Below are 19,749 nucleotides of genomic sequence, written 5' to 3'. Positions count from 1 at the left end.
ACGAAGAGTTCGACAAAGAACTCGAACCCTTTGCCCTTCATATTTCCAGCACCCCGTTTCCTCAGGGATTCCGAATTCCTCATGTCCCACCATTTGATGGGAATTCCGATCCATACAGTCATTTGAGTACGTTCAACACAATTATGCGAGCAAGTAATGTGGGCTACGAGCTCAGATGCATGTTGTTTCCAGCCTCCCCCACTGAGCCAGCAAAAAACTGGTTTGAGAAGTATAAGAGACATTCGATCGCTTCTTGGGATCAATTGTCTAGAGATTTCAAGAAGCAATTCAAAGTCATGGTCGGAATTAGGCCCGAGGCGTCTGCCTTAACCAATGTCCGACAGTAGCCGAATGAAACATTTGGATACGTTCTAAGGATTAAGACTGTTGTTGATCTTGGAATGCATGGGTTAGAGATCATACCATTGGATACATTCTAAATGGCACATAATTAACTAATGAGACAAAATCCTACCACCTAAGGGTGAGATCCAGTGTGATCGACAAAGATCACACCACTTTGACCACTTTCTTTCACAAAGAGCAGTCTTGATTAAAATTGTTGTTGATCTTGGAATGCATGCGTTGGCGATCGGACCATTAGATACATCTGAAATGGCACATGATCAAGTTATGAGATAAAATCCTACCACCTAAGGGTGAGATCGGGTGTGATCAACAAAGATCGCACCACTTTGACCACTTTCTTTCACAAAGAACACTCTTGATTGGGACTGTTGTTGATCATGGAATGCATGGATGGCGATCTTACCATTGGATACCTTCGAAATGGCATATAATTAGGAAATGAGGTAAAATCCTACCCTGTAAGGGCGAGTTCAGACGTGTGATTGACAAAGATCGCTTTCATAAAGAGCACTTTTGATTAGGATTGTTGTTGATCTTTAAACGTATGAGTCAGCAATTAGACCATTGGATACGTCCAAAATGGCACATAAATAGGAAATGTTGTAAAATCATACCACCTAAGGGCGAGATCAGGTGTGATCGATAAAGATCACACTACTTTGACCACTTTCTTTCATAAAATAAGTGTTAATTAATTTTTAATTAAATTATTCAAATATATTTTATTAATGGAAATATTCAATTATGATTTAATTCTTGTCTATTTTGCAAGAATTAATTGAATTCTTATAAATGTTTAAATGTAGAAAAAAGAGAATATATAAAACTGAAAGAAAGAATTTTAAAAATGATATTTTTGAAAGAAAATCCCAAGATAAAGCAGGTATTTTTGCAACCTAGGCCCATTCTTTGCTCAACCTAGCCCAGAGCTCTAGTGCAATTAAAAAAGTCTACTCCCGTATAGGGTTGTGCAGAAATTTTTACAACCCACCAAATCCAAATAAACCGCCCAAACCAACTCGAAAAAATCGCCAAAAAACGCAATCCGAATAAACCGACCAAAATTTAAACCCCCAATTATTACGTTGGGCGCATTGAAAATAATTATCAACCCGCCCAATATAACCCGACCCACCCAATTAAGAACTTATTATTAATTTATTATTTTTAATACATTTAAATAAATATATTAAATTTATATATATACTTAATTAAATTTATATTTGTAATTGGACTATATTAATGTCCTTTTTCATTTTAATGATATATGTTTGTTACATTGTTTAATACTTTCAATGTTGATGCAATTATTAATATATAAGAAAATTTTTCAAATAAATATATAAATTAATTAAGTTTTGTTTTATTTTTTTACTATAAATTTAAAATATTGTTTTAAGCTTAAAAAGATAAAATTCACACTATTAGTACTAGTATTTAAAAGAAAAAAAAACTACAAAAATGTAAAAAAAAAAAAATAGCATTTCGGTTTGGGCGGGTTGACCCGACCAACCCGCCCAAACTATTGGATGGGATAAATTTATTTTTTTCTTAATTGAGAAAGTTACGGGTTTACTTTTGCTAACCTGATTATGATATTGGACGAGTAAAAATGCCTTGTAACCCGACCAACCTGCCCAATGATCAGCCATACTCCCTTAAATGAAGTATCCTGGCATACTTTATATATGAACCATTTATTTACTATTGATTTATAAGAATAGGATCATTTTTATGGATATGACCATGTTGTATAATTTTATAATAATTATAAAATAAAAATATTTAGTCAACAAGTATGGATTGGGTCAATATTATTTTAAAGTGTTGGATGCTCCCTTTTTATTTATTTATTATTTATATTAAATATATAAATAAAAACTAATAAAATGAAGCTTATTTTTTATAATTTTTTTAATAAAGAAGTGAATAATGCCATAGACAATTTTTTCTTAAAATCTATACTTTTCATACGTCTTTTGTAGAAATTAGATGATAAATTTTATTCAAATCAAGATTAAGAAAATTAAGATTTTTAAACATTTTATAAATATGCCAGGATTGTAGTCGTCAACAAAGTGAATATAGAAACGAAAATTTGTATTAGACATGATTGGAGCCGGTCCACACACGTCAGTATGGATGAGATCAAGAGGAAAAATTGCTCGAGAATGATTAGTTTTAAATTTAAGGGCATGTGATTTACAAGCTGACAAGCATCATAGAAAAACTCATTTTCATTGCTGAATTTATTTACATTCAATTGACTCAAGACTATTTCTAAAACTCTGTTGGATGGATGACCCAATCTTTGATGCCAATTATCCTTGATTGAAACAGAAGAAGACTTGCCAGCTACAGGCCGAGTTACATGATAACTAACTAGAGTTGAAAAACTAGAAGAACAAGACACGACTGAGACTGGTGTTTGGCTGATGAAGTTGACTTATTGATAGGTGGAAGAAGTTGATGGAGTCCATCCTTAAGCACACCTCTGAGCATCACCCTCCTTGTTGCCTTGTCCTTCACAAAACAAAAATGAGAAGTAAATTCTACAAACACACTATTATCTGAGGTAGGCTTAGAGATGCTAATAAGATTTTTGGTGACTTTAGGTACAAGCAAAACATCATTCAATAAAAGAGATTTAGGATGCTGTGTTGGCAATACTCTATTACCAACATGTGAGATAGTTAGCTTATTACCATCAGCCACACTTAGAGACTCCTTACCATTGTACTCAACCTTGGATTGCATCTTGCTTCCTTTAGCAGTAATATGGTTACTAGCCCCGCTATCGGCATACAAAGCTTCATGATCTAGCATTTCATTTCAGGTGTAGCCACGAAGGCTAAAGCATTATGTCCTCCTTTGTCCTGAGTTTTTTCAACAGATGGACCTTAACCCATAAAGCTCTCATCAAACCGATTGTAGCAGTGAGCTGCCGAGTGACCATACATGCCACAGATTTGGCAGGTCGGTTTAGGACCACCACCACGACCTCTAGATTTACCACCACCTCTGTTACTACTGCTACCTCTTCTGTTGCCAGATCCATTGTTGTTTTGAGAGTATCATCGACCTGCTTCTGGATTATTTAGTTTGTTAACATAGTTTGCAGTCGGATTAGCAAGGCCACTGAGAGTCTTTGATCCAGAGAGAGCATTGATTCTTTCCATTTTGCTATCATTACTCAAAAATATATCCTGAAGTTCTTGCCAAGTGGTGGACTGCCTAGCTTCAATCAGAACAAAAATAGGCAAGTATTCAGCATCCAAACCAGTGAGTACATTTGCTACAAGTTGTGAGTCAGGATACGGGTCACCTGCAAGAGCGAGTACATCAGCCCATTGTCGTTTCTGTCTCAGGTAATCAACCATAGAAAGTGCTCCCTTCCTTGACGTTTGAATCTTCGTTATGTACTCATCTATATTTGACTTCGAGTGTGCACCATAAAGGGCTATAAGGGCACACCAAAGAGCAGCGGATGAATCACATCCCATCACTTTTGTTGCGATTCCTTCGGTCATTGAGCCATAAAGCCACCCTAGCAGCAGTTGGTCATTCACTATCCATGTCTCGAACTCTGGGTTCACCTTTAGTACGTTTGAGTTTTCTCCATCGTTGCCGTCTGTAAACGTCTTGATAAACTCTGTTGGTCTGGTTTTGGTACCTTTGAGGTAGCCGTCAAGCCTGTGTCCTCGAACAATGGCAGATACCATTGTCTTCCACACTAAAAAATTGTTTCGATCGAGTTTGAGTGCAAATGGTTGATTCAGGGCACTCCCAAAATGAGGTATGGCTGTGTTTGGAGTCTGAGTTTGAGTGGTGTTTGAAGACTGTGGTTGTGGGGTTGTTTCGGTAGTTGCGCAACCACTGCTGGGTGGTGTAGTTTCGTCGGTTGACATGACTAAAGTCTAGCCTAGCTCTCGATACCAACTTAAGAAAATGATATTACTCAGTATTTTGGGTAACTATAGCCCTTGAACAATGGCTGGTATGTATATTGATATTTATAGAGCTAAAATACGATAAATAAAATATTCTAGAGAATGTCAGCACACCAAACCGTGTGAATGAAATTCACAAAAGAAATTAGCTCCTAGAAATTAGGGATTATCATGTACACCCTATATAATTCTGTTTCATGTACACCCTGTATACTTCTATAATTTCGTATATATATATATGTATAATATATACACGGACAATTCTTTTATAGGTGCTTCACTTTAAATCTTACCGGTAGGGCTCTCAGTGTTTCTCGACTCGTGAATAATTTTCGGCGCGACTTTTTTTTATGACCGTATATATTGTAGCTATTTAGAGCTTGCTGCAAATTTTTAGAAAATTCCGAATAGTTTACAATACCGAAAACTAGGTTCAAACACGTTGTTTTCCACGCTCATAAAAAAAATTAGTCACGAGTGCAATAACATGTTTGAACTTAGTTTTCGGTACTGTAAACTATTCGGAATTTTCTGAAAATTTGCATGATGCTCTAAATAGCTACAATATACACGGTCATAAAAAAAATCGTACCGAAAACTGTTTACGGGTCGAGAACACTGAAAGCCTTACCGGTAAAGCTTAAAGTGAAGCCCCTATAGGAGAATTCCCCTACATTTGTATAGATATATATATATATATATATATATAAGTATATATTCCGAACAGATCTTGATGCCCCTGCTGGCAATCTTGAACCCTACATTTGTATATGCATGAACATGGCAGAGAACATACACCAAACGTATAATGTTAATACGCTGTTCGGATGTTTTGTCTATTAAGGTATAACTATATATATTATATTATATAAAAATATAATCATGTATAAAATGAATCTACTATCTCTCTCCTATTATTGAGCTGCAATTGTAGAGGCGAACTCCGACAAAGAGAATCCTTAATTACTATTTTTACGGAGAAAAACAAGGACAGGGAATTAGCATAGTCCATAGTTTAGATAATTAGCTGGTTATTGTGTTTAATTTTGAGTACTTAATTGATAATATCGAATATAAGATCATCATGATTGATGATCATCGAAGGGGAATGCTTTAGTAATTAGAAGCCGTTAGTCATGGAAGTTTAGAAAGAAAAAAAAAATAGTTGGAGTTGATGAATGTATAATTAGTTGTTTGACGGGTTTTTTTGCCGACATATTGGACTGGTTTAAGATTCATACTCATGTGCACGAACTAAGATGCCCTTTGGCCAAAATTTTAGCTAGCTAGCTTGTAATTGAAGATTTTACAGATAAAGTTCACAAAATAAATATATGTATATGTATATATATTAATTGCATATTATACATTGTTGGAATTGGAGAATCCTTCGATTTTAAAATCATTAGTTTCAAAACGTGTTATTTGCACTGACATACACATAACTATAATTAACTGATCATGGTAACCATCCGTAGTGGTGGGTGGAGTGATAAGAAGAGAAGGATTTAGTATGACTGAATTATATATCGAGAGATTGAATTAATTGTTGTATATAATGTTTATCAATAAAATATATGTACATTAATATCACTTTTATCCCAAACATATGTTATATCAATCTATTCTTGAAAAGACATACAATTCTTTATTGGAAAAGTAAAACATATGCACATGTACTGCTTAGTAATACTAAATTATAGTATATGAAAAAAACTAAGTACTTAGCCAGTTTTAATTAGTGGTGTGGAGACACTAGGACCATGAAAGGGGTTGGGAGTGCAGTAAAGGGGGAATGGGGTTAGCGGTCCTAGCACGTTGGTGCGACCCTTTTTCTTCACTGTCTTAATCTATGTCACTCTTTTAGCCGACCCAACTGAATTTCCTGTCTTCCACAACACCCATATGGTCCTTTTCACCCTCCAAATATATATATAATTAATTCTTTACACATATACTACTACTTATATATAGGGTTCGATTTCTTCATAAAAATGATATGATCAAAATAATCAACAAGAAGATCATACACACACAAGAATCCTTCCTCATCCTGCTATAGCTACTCAAGCACATGATCAACTAATATAACTCGATCGATCGATCAATATCCCTATAATAATGTTATCTATGGAGCTTCAACTTGGTCTGCCTCTTCCGGTTCATCACTGTACTAGTAGTCCAAATATGGTCAAAGGGTTGGACCTAAACGACCAGTACAGTTTGGAATACCCAAATGAGGTCTCACTCGCATCGTCATATGGGTGGGAGTGCAACAGCCATGGTGGCACCAACAGCAAGCGCAGTTTCGAGGATGCTTTTGGGATTTTTAATAAGAAAGGATCAGATGATGATCATGATAATAATATAAAGAGTAATAAGACTGGTTTGTTGGTATGGGATGGCAACGAGGAAGATGATCAGAAGGAACACAAGAAAAGAGATACTGATTCCATCAACCAGCTGTGAGTATATACTAGTATCAATTATTGATTATTATTATTATTATTAGCTATATTAATTACATTATTAATTAATATGTAGATCAATATTATTGTTTGTGTTAGGAATGACAGTAGTGATGGAGAAAGTTATGTGGTTGGGTGGCCACCGATTAAATCATCGAGAAAAAAGGAGCTCCTACTTCGACAGTACGGCCATATTGGTAGGCAGATAATGAAGAACAATCGGCCGAGTACTGTTCGTACTGCAACTCTCAAGAAAATTAGCAATACTAATAAAGCATCATCAAATAATTATTGTAATGAATCAGTGTATGTAAAGGTTAAGATGGAAGGCGTGGCAATAGCAAGGAAGATTGATCTCAGCCTCCACAACTCTTACCAAGCACTTAAAAACAACTTAATTACTATGTTCACCGACTGTAAGTATTTCTTTCTCTTCTATATTTAACACAAATTCTTGATTTTTAACCCTTTTTGTATTTTTAACTTTAATAAAATATTCTAAATATTTAAAAAAATATAACTCTAAAATTAACTTAAAATAAATATTTATTAATTATATTAATATAAATATTATAAAATATTATTATTATAATACATAATAAATAATCTTAATTTTTATTAACAAAATATAATATTGTATATATTTTTTAAAAATTGTAAATAATGTTTTGTTTTAATTTTTTATTTAATATGTTTATGTTTTTTTTTTATATAAACAATGTTAAACAAACACATGTTTGTTTAGTTTTATTTATAGACTTTATTAATTATTTTTATTAAATTTATATTACTGTTATATAAATTTCAAATAAATATCTTATTTTAATTAAATAATTTATTTATTTTTGTTTAAGTTTATATTTGTTATAGTTTTTGAATTTAGGAGTGACAATAAAAGATTATATATTATATGTTTAATGTAATATTAAATATTATACATAGATTTTAAATTTAAGCTTCTTACTAGTTTTTTTAAAAAAAACAAGTTGCTAATTCATTGTAAATTTTATTATTTTTAAATAATTATCATTGTAAAATATCTAAAAAAAGATCATATTTTAATTTGTTTAATTATTTATTATTTTAAAATAATTATCATTATAAAATATCTAAAAAAATATATTATTTTAATTTGTTTAATTATTTATTATTTTTCAATAATTATCATTGTAAAATATCTAAAAAAATATCATATTTTAATTTATTTTATTTTATTTAAATTTAAATATTTACAAACTACAGTTAAATATAAGAATATTCTATTAAATATAAAAATATTTTATTAAAAAAAATAAAAAACCGTTAAAACCAAAATTTTTCTTTATCTACCCAAGATATATATTTGTTTGTGCCTGTTTAATATTTTTTGTTATATATATATATATATATATGTACTTAATTCATCTCAGACGATAAAAAATTTACCGAAGACAATATTGGAGGCTATACACTTGCTTATCAAGATAAAGACGGTGATTGGCTTCTGGCTGGAGATGTTCCCTGGAAGTAAGTATACATATAATATATATTATAACTAATGTTACTATTTCTTTGATTTTCCATATTATTAAATTTGGCTATAAGCATAGAGATATGTTGATTAATTTTGGAATTATTTAAATTTTCCAGTTAATTAATCACATGATGCATGCCCTTTAATTGTTTGAGATTAATTAATTGGCTTGTGGCAATGATTTTGTTTTTGCAGAAGCTTCATCAAGTCTGTGCAGCGTCTGGAGATAGTAAAACATGGTGTGGTTAATTCTCTTTGATTCAGCTCTCCAGTAACCAACGTTTTGGCTCTTTTATTATTATATGTACTACTAGTTCAGTCCAATATAGCAAGACATATATGTTATTGTATAAGTGATTGTTATAATGCTATCAAAGAAAAGTTGCATTGAAATTAAAACCAGAAAGGGGGAGAAAGTTACAAAATTAAAAAAAAAAAAAAAGTAAAAGTAAAAGTGATTATTATTAGCTTATCTGTTGTAATGTTTTACAATTAAGAATATGTAATATATGTATCTCTTTAATTAGATAAGCAAATTAATTGTCTAACAATTTATTTTATTTTGACTTCTAATAGCACTTAGGAATAGGCCCAATTATTTTTTTCCAAAAATAATAATATAATATACTAAAAAATTAATTAAAAAATAGAAACAACTTTTTTTTTATCAATATCCACTATTAAAGAATTCAAAAAAATATAGTACAATTTTTTTTTTATATATAATTTGTTTATAAACATACTCATATATATAAAAAAAAATTATTTGTATTTCAATCAAATTTTAACTAAAACTACACTTCTAAAACTATCGAAATGGTAAAGAAGCTATTTTGTAAGGAATTGGTTGGATGAGTAACTATAAGATGAGAATTAGAGTAAATTTACTCTATAAAAAAAAATGTGGGACTTTTTATTTTAATTTTTTAATTTTGGGAACTTGTGTTTAAGTATATTAATTATTGTTAAGAAATAATTATCTTAATTAAAACACTTGGAAGGTTAAGAAGACTTGAAAGGTTAAAAAGACTCATTTACAATTCAGTGAATGGTTCAAGTCATAGTAGTGACACATTTTCTATATTTTCTTTTTGAATATATTTTAACACAAACTGTATATTTTTTTAAAAAACAATTAGACCAACATGTAATTACATATTTATATTAATAAAATTATCAAATAAATATAACATAAATTTTTATTTATATAATTTGTATTATATATAATTACACATAAAGTCTAGTGTATACAAATAGTTCTATTATAAAGATAATTTGTTTTCATATGATATGCATACATATAATTATATATTTATATTAATTTTATATAGCATAAGTTTTTTTTTATATAATTTGTAAATTTTCTTTTATAATTTGTATTATATATATAATTACACATAAAGTCTAGTGTATACAAATAGTTCTATTATAAAATTGTAGAATTTTTAGATTTTTTTATTTTAATTAAGAATTAACTAAAAATAAAAACTACACTTCTAAAACCATGAAAGTCTCAAATAAATGTTTTTTTGTTTAGAATAAATCGGATAGGGTGATTATATGGGAGGGAATTAGAGAAATTTTCACTCTAGAAAATGGACTGTATTTTTTTGTTTTTGGTATTGGGAAGTCATATTTACATAGGACTAAATATTAATCATAACTAAAAAGTTAATTGACATACTTGACTACTTGGATGGTACAGTTGTCCCTTTTCTCCCTAGAGTATCACGGTTCGAGCCCCAGCAGACACAAACAATGTTTGCTAGTTTAGTTAATCATATTTTTATTCTAATTTTTGTATTGCAGTGTTTATTATACTTATTTGAATTCACATAATAAATTTTTTAAAAATTTACAGAAAAATTACTGTAATTACAATAAACACCGTCATAAAAAAATTATTATAAAAATACCATAAGTGGTATGTTTGGGAGCATGTTATACCAATACATTATAAATGACTATTGTATTACAGTCGCCCCTATATTTTTTTAATAAAAATTGTAGTACATAATTTTTTTAAAAAATTTCACGTGGGACTAAAGCCCCACCTGGGCCTATACTGGGTCCGCCCATGATTTATCATCATGGTTAAATTTTAAATCTTAGTATTATTTCATTTTGTAATTATTACATGTTGTACATCATTGAGTTTGCATTGATCTCTTTACGCGGCATTTCAACTCCAAAATAAATATCTACTATTATATCCTAAAAATTAGCACGAGTCTAGTCACTTAGCTAGGGGTACAGTTGACAGATGAATATATAGAAAAGCAGCTAAGTAGAATCTCTACTTATTAATGATATGAGCAGTTCAAGTTGGGACTTGACATTACGACGTTCAAGTGATTATTAGGTGCCTCTTAGGATAACAGTCCAGTTCGAGACATGTAGTGGCCAGATCCCCCTTTGGGCGCTCTAAAGTTAATACGAACTAGATTTTGGATAATCTTTGATCACCTACTCGATGAAGATATTCAGCTCGTGAAAACCTGGTCAGGACGCATACTGAAGGATCCTGAGAGACTCGGAGGCTCTTTATACACTCATTAATGCCCAGGATGTATTGCATATTTATAATTTATTATCCGAGATAGCAGGAGTATATTTTGTTATGCAATCATATCCCAATATAAATGAGAATTATCTATATTAAATGTATACCATATTTATACACACGGTTACCCAAACCTGTCTAGGAAATCCACTATATATATCAGGGATAATGGAAAGGGAAGGGGACAACCTTTTTGTCTTTACCGAAACTCTGCTGAAATTGTGAGAGAAAATAAATAATATTGTCTCGTAGACTAGGTGGATTTTAACCACTGAACCACGTAAAATTGTGTGTGTATGAAAGGGTTCTTATAATTTCATCACGGTTTGCAAATAAGAACTAATATCCTTATTAGATTTCTAAATCTACTGTTGGGGAAAAACCGCGTCAATAGTTTGGTGCTTTCGTTGAGAGGAAATTAGTGCTTTACAAGATTCATTCGACGTTTATCATGGTGGTCACTCAATCAATGCATGACAATGAGATGGAACAGCCTGGTGGGCAAGACATCATAAAGTCGTTCCCACTGAAAAGGGCCCAGATATTCAACAACGTCCTAGGAAGCAACCGGTGGGCCAAGACGACGCTGGGAGTTAAACGCACTCCCACCAAATCCTAATCCAGGATATTTAACTGCTGTCGTGATGGAGAATGCCCAATCAGGGATAATGGAAAGGGAAGGGGACGACATTTTTGTGTTTACTGAAACTCTGCAGAAATTGTGAGAGAAAATAAATAATATTGTCTCGTGGACTAGGTGGATTTTAACCACTGAATCACGTAAAATTGTGTGTATGAAAGGGTTCTTATAATTTCATTATGGTTTGCAAATAATAACTAATATCCTTATTAGATTTCTAAATCTACTGTTGGGGAAAAACCACATCAATAGTTTGGTGCCTTCGTTGAGAGGAAATTAATGCTTTACAAGATTCATTCGACGTTCATCATGGTGCTCACTCAATCGATGCATGACAATGAGATGAAACAGCCTGGTGGGCAAGAGGCACATCATAAAGTCGTTCCCACTGAAAGGGGCCCAGATGTTCAACAACGTCCTGGGAAGCAACCAGTGGGCCAATACGACGCTGGGAGTTAAACGTCACTCCCACCAAATCCTAATCCAAGATATTTAACTGCCGTCGAGATGGAGAATGCCCAATTAAGGAGCCATCTCGTTGGGCAAACAGACAGATCGAGAAGGTTCTGCCTAATGCCCTTAGAGGCCTGAGAAATAAATTTTCATTCTTAAGCTCGGTTGATTGGAATTGAAACCTCAATCAATTTTTCCTAAACTTATTGGCTCAAACATAAAGTCCCAGTTTCCAGAAAAAATTAACATTTTTATGCCATAGTATTTCCTATTTTATTTAAATCCGAGATTTTTTCTCCCATTAGGGTTTATTCCTTGGTCCGAGACCAATCTTTCTTTGCATAAAGCTAGATCTTTTACTGAATCATTACAGCGGCTATAAAATTCACTATTCATCGCAAATTCATATTATATAATTTATAAAAATAATATTTCACATAATTCTTCACCGACTCCAACCGGCTACTAACGGGTGTTCAAAACACAAGATGTTACAATACCTACAATTTATAAAAGTTTCTTCCCCAAAACTCTAAACAGATGAGGATACTGCTCCCGCATCTCAGCTTCCGTCTCCCAGGTCGCCTCTTCTATGCCGTGGTTACACCACTGCACCTTTACTAAAGGTATTGTTTTGTTTCTTAACACCTTGTCTTTCTGATCCAAAATCGCGACCGGTTTGTCCTCATAGCTTAGCTGAGGATCTCAACTAAGTTCATCGTAACTTAGCACATGTGTGGGTTCGTTCACGTACTTCCTTAATTTTGACACATGGAATACATCGTGAACTCTAGAGAACACAGGTGGAAGGGCTAGTCGGTAAGCCACCTTTCCAATGCGTTCCAGAACCTCAAACGATCCTATGTACCTAGGGCTCAACTGCCTTTTTCCTGAACCTCATAGCTCCTCTCAATGGAGCTACTTTAACAGCACCTTGTCCCCAACTTCAAATTCTAAATGTCTCCGTCAACGATTGGCATACTTGCGTTGGCGATCTATAGAGGTTTGTACCTCTGACGATTCAACCTAATGTCCTCCGCAGCTTAATCTACCTCTTCTGATCCCAAGAATTTCCTCTCACCAGTCTCATGCTAGTGGATTGGAGATTGGAACTTTCTTTCGTATAGTACCTCATACGGAGCCAATTTTATTGAGTCGTGATAGCTATTGTTATAGGTGAACTCAATTAATGGATGTTTTATACTCCACGAACCTTGAAAATCTAGCACGCAAGCTCTCAACATATCTTCCAAGGTCTGAATTGTTCATTCGCTCTTCCTTCCATATGTGGGTGGAAAGCAGTACTAAACTTGAGTTTAGTTCCCAATCCCATTTGCATTCTCTTCCAGAACATGGAGGTAAATCGCCCGTCTCGATTGGACACTATAGAGATGGGAACCCCATGCAATTGCACTGTCTTAGCAAAGTACAAGTCTGCTAACTTATCCACACCGTCTATTGTCTTAATGGGTAAGAAATGAGCAGATTTTGCCAGTCTATCCACGATAACCCATATTGCATCATGCCCCTTCGGAGTGTGTGGTAACCCGGTAACAAAGTCCATGGTGATCATTTCCCATTTCCACTCTGGGATCTCTAGTGGCTGCTGCAATAACACTGCGGGTCGCTGATGCTCCGCCTTGGTTTGTTAACACATCAAACAGTGTGCCACGTATTTCGCTACATCTCTCTTCATTCCTACCCACCAAAAGTATATTTTGAGATCCTGATACATCTTTATGGTTCTCAGGTGCATAGCGTAAGGAGTATTATGAGCCTCATAAAAGATTTGTTTCTTGATCTCCTCATCATCAGGCACGCATAACCTCCCCTTGAAACCCAACACTCCATCCTCCAAGATGTGAAACCCTAGTTGCATGTCTTTCGTAGTCTCATGTACCAATCTTTGGATCCACGAATCTGCGAGTTGTCCCCCTTGGATTGCTTCCATGATCGTGGGTTGCAAGGATAAATTTTCCAATCTTCCCACTACTATCTCCAAATCCAATTGTGTGATATCGGTTTTGTAACGACCCAAATTCACTAATGAGGCTTAAGGGCCTTGATTAGTGTGCCGGGAGGGCATGATGGGAATTATGTGTGATTATTATGATTAAGATGTATGATTATGATTTTAAGCATGTTATATGAATGTGTGAATTATGTTATGTGATAATTATGATGTGTGAATTGTACCGCGTGGGTTCTGTGATACCAACGTGATGCACGTGCCGAGACGGTCCTAGGAACTAGATAGTGGTAACTGGTGATTTGGTAACCTGCGTAACTGTTAGTAACCATAGAGAGTAACAGGTTTTATGGGAAAGTGGTAGAATTGCAAAGCTGGTGAAAAGACAAGTATGGCCTTGAGGTTAAGTTAGGAAGGGGTATTAGTGGAAGGGTAGAGTAGACATTTGGTAGGATGGATGATTATCAGCTGAAGGGGGAAAATCATATGCGTATAATATTTGGGGAGATGGGTTTATGCTGAAATTAGAAACCTAGAGGAAGATCAAACTTAAGAGGAAGAAGGGAGAGACTGAATTTAACTTTTGGAAGGAGAATCAAGAGTGATTGAAGTTGTCAAGCAGGCTTAGACCAAGAATACTCAGAGGTAAGATTTTGATTATGCTATATCCAAGTTTTAAGTCTGAATTTTAGTTAAGGAAGGTGAATTGAGGCAAGTTGGTGGTTGGTTTTATGTAATTTCAGAATTGGGAATCAAGGGGGAAGGAGGTCAAGAGCTGGAGGTTGAATCCATCACTTAAGGTAAGGTCTCTGTATGTTTATTAGGCTTGTTTTTGTTAAGGTATAGGGAGTTTGAAGTGTGGGTTGTGTTTGAGTTCAAGCTGTTCATAATTTTTCTGGTTTGAGTTGTTAAGTGTGAAATTCAAGAGTGACTTTTAGGATTGAAGGTGTGAGTGAGCTTGGGTATGATGTCTTTGGGTTGTTGTGAGGTTTGTTAGGGGTTTAGAGTTGGTTTTGGGACTTAGGATGGAGTTTGGGGTGATTTGGAGAGGTTGGAGCTCGGGAAAATGCGAAGGAAAAACCCAGAATTCTGGGCTGCGAAGGCGTGCCGCGGCACGGGTTTTGTGTGCCGTGGCTTGGAGGCTCTGACTGGTGGGTTCCGCGGCACAAGGTTAATTTCAGGGTATCACATTTGGCAATTTTTGGGCCTTTGCTCCGGGGGTTCGGGGGATGTCTTCGGGGTGTCGTTCTAAGGTTTTGGGGGTTCCGAGAGTGTGGGTTAGGTTCCGGGAAGGTAGTCTTGGATTGGTTAATGACAAAGAATATTATTTGTGTTGTGATTAGGACTTTGGAGAGCTTCGGGGTAGAGGACCGTGCTTGCGGCTACGTGGCATCGAAAATCAGTGAATTGAAAGGTAAGAACACTGCACCCGAATGTATGGTTGTGAATGGGACTAAGTGCTCCCGAGAGGTGTATTGTGTCATCGTTGGTATTATGCCAAGGGACACGTATAAGCGGTTGATGGACCCAAAAAGGGTATGTTTTAAATATTTATAACTCGCAAGCGCACGAATCGTATTTATAGAATAGTTTTCGTGTAAGCACGAGATTGAACCCAAAGGAGTTGTCTAAAATCGAAAATGAAACTATTTTAAATCAAAATTAATAAATTCTAACCTAGCTCCAAAGATTGATGCAAATTTGTAACAATAAAAATAAAATAAAAGACAATAGTATAGAAATTAAAGACAATAAATATAAATAAATAAAAGACAATATATATAAATAAAAATTAATAATAGAAATGAAGATGGTAAAATAAGATTATTAAGGATTAGAATCCACAAAATATAAGTTCAATAATATTTATAAGTATATTGATTCCCAAGTTTTAGTGATAGTTAAGATAAATCAAACTATCATTTTCTAAATAGATTTATAATTTTAAGTACAAATTTCTTCCAAAAATATAAGATTTTTCTTCACTTTTCAAAGTTATAATTTCAAAGCATTTAGTGTAAATCAATCTAATGAAATAACAAATAAATCCACGAACATTATTTATAAGGCAAAACATAATATTTTTGTTCTAAGCATGGATGTGTACAATTTAATGACACATCTTACACAAAGAATATTATGTATTTGCACTAATGAAGAACAAAGTTTAAATATGTGCTAACAATCCAAAATACATGATATTTAAGATGAAAGAAGATATTTGAAGAAGAAAATTCCATAGACTTTGTTGCACAAAATGGGAAATCAACATACAAAATAAATACTATCTAGTTACAAAATGTTTCATCATCACCTTAATAATCTTAAAAAAAAAATTAGAAGCACATAACTAGAGTAGAAATTACAAAATAAATGACATACATACTTGCAAAATGCTCTTGAAAAACCCAAATGGAAGAGAGAATGGTAGAGAGAAAATGAGAGAAAAAGATGGTAACCAAAAACATTAAGCCCCCCAAAATGGTCTTCAAAACCCTTATTTATAGCCAAAATGAGATTATTAAAATAATCAATTTAAATTAAGTAAATTGATTAAATTAATAATAATATGGTAAATAGGGGTAAATTATAGGAGTGATGATGATTTTGGGTGAAAAATGTGTAGAAAAGTGGGTAAAAAGGTGGTATTTTAGACAAGGGGACAATGAGCACATTTATGGGCTCAAGGGGCGTTTGGACAGCAGTGACAGGCGGCTGGGGCGCTAAGGGGCCTGCTGGGCGAGCTGGGGTTGGGCCGGTTGACAGGCCCACAGTGGCTGTGGGCAAAGGCTGGCGTGGAGAAAGGCAGCTGGGCCGTACGGATGGCACAAGAGCTGGCGCATGTGAAGGGGCTGGCATTTATGCATGGCATTGGAGGCATATATGCTGAAGGAGGGAATGGATTGGACACGTGGCGGCAGGAGGGTAATGGCTGCTTGGTTGGAGACACTTGCTGAGCCTTGGGGCTGTGCCAGACGCAAGGCTGGGAGAGAGGCAGTGGGCCTGGCGTGGGCCTGGGCCTTGTGCCACTTTTTCTAATTCTTCTTCACAAATGCCAAAATTCTTTCTTTTTATTTTTCAAACACAACATAATTCCTACACCATAAAAATTAAATTAAATAACAATCAAATCTTTTCAATTAAAAATAAATCATATTAATTATTTGAAAATATTGATTATAATTTAATTTAATATAGCATTTAAGTTAAAAAAGAATTACACTTTTAACTTCTAACTTAACAATACAAATTTCATATAATTAAATTACAACATTTTATAAAATATCTATAAAAACATATAAAAATTTATAAAACTACAATAAGACTAATAAATTAAAAATTACAAAAAAAAACTTAATAAGTTAATTAAAAACTCAAGAACTAAGTAACAATTAGCATATAAAATATGGTAAAATAACTCTAATTTGTAGAGTTATCACACCCCCAAACTTAAAGTTTTGCTAGTCCTCAAGCAAAAGAAAAATTAAAATACACATATTTTTTTTTTATTGGTGAAATAAAAATGATTTTCTCAAAAATTGCACAATGAAAATAAATCTCAGAAATTATTATGAATAAAATTTAAGCTTATGTAATTAATTAAATTGTCAATTTTGCTTTTAGAAAATAGGTTTTCATTAAAATTATTTTTCACTTAAACTTATAGGAAATAAGACTGTTTTTTTTTTGTTATGAAAAATGTAATTTTTGTTACAAGCAAAATTGACCCTATAATTAAAAACAAAGCTTAAAAATTATTCATATTTTTAAGAGAATTAATTTCAAACTCAATCAGAATTTTTATCATTGAAAATGAAAATATCACCAATTTTTTTTTAAAAATGTTGTTTTTTTTTATTTTTTATTTTTTTTATGAAAATGAACATAAAATAAAATAAAATAAAAATTAACAAAACAACAACATAAAAAAAAAAATTTCAAACAAACATAAATAACATAAATAAAACACAAAGCAAACACAATAAAACTTGATACCCCCAAACTTAATTTAAGCATTGTCCTCAATGTGTCAAAATATAAATATAAATTAAAATTGACAAGAGTGTAAAGTTTAGAATGGTCGTACCTCGATATTGTGCATTGCGAAGAGAGAACAAGATACAACGAACAAAAATTAAATCACACATAAAACAATAATACAAATAAAACACAAGTTGTCAAGATCACATAGGAATCAAAGAGCATGGTAAACAGGGTCCTCAAGGAGGATCTCATCCACTTCATCAGTTTTTAATTCTAAAAATAGTTTTAATTTTTGTCCATTAACTTTAAATATATCACCATTTTTAGGATTTTCAATTTCAATAGCTCCATGTGGAAAAACAATACGAACAATGTAAGGACCGGACCACCTAGAGCGTAACTTTCCCGGGAATAAATGCAAACGAGAGTTGTATAAAAGGACTTTCTGACCTGGATAAAAATCTTTTCTCAAAATATTTTTATCATGGTAAAATTTCATGCGATCCTTATACTTTTTTGAATAGTCATATGCATCATTCCTAATTTCGTCTAGTTCATTTAGTTGAAGTTTTCGTTTCTCACCTGCCTTGTCTAAAGAAAAGTTTAACTGCTTAATTGCCCAAAAGGCTCTATGTTCTAACTCAACAGGTAAGTGGCACGCCTTCCCATACACAAGTCTGTAGGGTGACATGCCAATGGGTGTTTTGTACGCGGTACGATACGCCCATAATGCATCAGTGAGTCTTAAGGACCAATCTTTCCTAGTTGGGTTCACAGTTTTTTCTAAAATGTGCTTAACTTCCCTATTAAACACTTCAACTTGACCACTAGTTTGTGGGTGATATGGTGTTGAGACTTTATGTGTAATGCCATATTGTTTCATCAAATGTTCAAATGGCCTATTACAAAAGTGTGTACCGTTATCACTAATTATAGCACGTGGTGAACCAAAACGGGAAAATATATTTTCTTTTAAAAACCGAAGCACAACTTTGTGGTCATTAGTGTGGCATGCAATAGCTTCAACCCATTTAGACACATAATCAACTCCAACAAGTATATAAAGATTACCAAAAGAGTTAGGAAATGGTCCCATAAAATCAATGCCCCAAACATCAAATATGTCAATAATAAGAATAGGATTTAAAGGCATCATATTTCTTTTAGTTAAACTTCCTAACTTTTGGCAACGTTCACAAGCTTTACAATAAACATATGTATCATGAAAGATAGTAGGCCAATAAAAACCACATTGTAAAACTTTAGCAGCTGTTTTCTTACCACTAAAATGTCCTCCACATGCATGATCATGACAGAAAGATATGATTTTAGATTGATCACAGTTTGGAATGCATCTTCTAATTATTTGATTAGGGCAGTATTTAAACAAGTAAGGATCATCCCAAATAAAGTTTTTCACCTCAGAATAAAATTTAGATTTATCATGCTTAGACCAATGAGATGGTATTTCTTTAGTGACCAAATAATTAACAATATCAGCATACCAAGGCAAGGAAGAAACATGCATCAATTGTTCATCAGGAAAAGTTTCAGTGATAGGGGTGGACTTATGTATAGTTTCAACAACTAGTCTAGATAAATGATCAGCAACAACATTTTCAGATCATTTTTTATCACGTATTTCTAAGTCAAATTCTTGTAAAAGCAGGATCCAACGGATCAAACGAGACTTAGCATCTTTTTTTGATAAAAGATATTTTAATGCAGCATGATCAGAGTAGACAATAATTTTAGACCCTAACAGATAAGATCTAAATTTCTCCAATGCAAAAACAACAGCAAGCAATTCTTTTTCGGTTGTGGAGTAATTTAATTGAGC

At 33.1% G+C, this 19,749-nt stretch overlaps 1 protein-coding gene across 2 annotated transcripts; it reads left to right on the top strand.

The window, feature by feature from the left end:
- Nucleotides 1-6,298: 6,298 nt before the first annotated feature.
- On the top strand, nt 6,299-8,851 carry LOC133806610 (auxin-responsive protein IAA29). Of its 2 annotated transcripts, none has more exons than XM_062244701.1 (4): nt 6,299-6,784; nt 6,896-7,203; nt 8,197-8,293; nt 8,496-8,851. In XM_062244701.1, the coding sequence occupies exons 1-4, from the start codon at nt 6,441-6,443 to the stop codon at nt 8,557-8,559; spliced, it is 813 nt and encodes a 270-aa protein (XP_062100685.1). In that variant the 5' UTR covers nt 6,299-6,440; the 3' UTR covers nt 8,560-8,851. The 2 variants fall into 2 exon arrangements, with proteins under 2 accessions (XP_062100685.1, XP_062100684.1); XM_062244700.1 differs by having other exon boundaries at nt 6,303-6,784; nt 6,887-7,203.
- Nucleotides 8,852-19,749: the final 10,898 nt, after the last annotated feature.

The sequence above is a fragment of the Humulus lupulus genome, chromosome X (assembly GCF_963169125.1).
Source record: "Humulus lupulus chromosome X, drHumLupu1.1, whole genome shotgun sequence".
NCBI classification, from domain to species: domain Eukaryota; kingdom Viridiplantae; phylum Streptophyta; class Magnoliopsida; order Rosales; family Cannabaceae; genus Humulus; species Humulus lupulus.
Note: the sequence above shows the minus strand (reverse complement) of the source record. Positions and strands in the feature narration are given on the sequence as shown.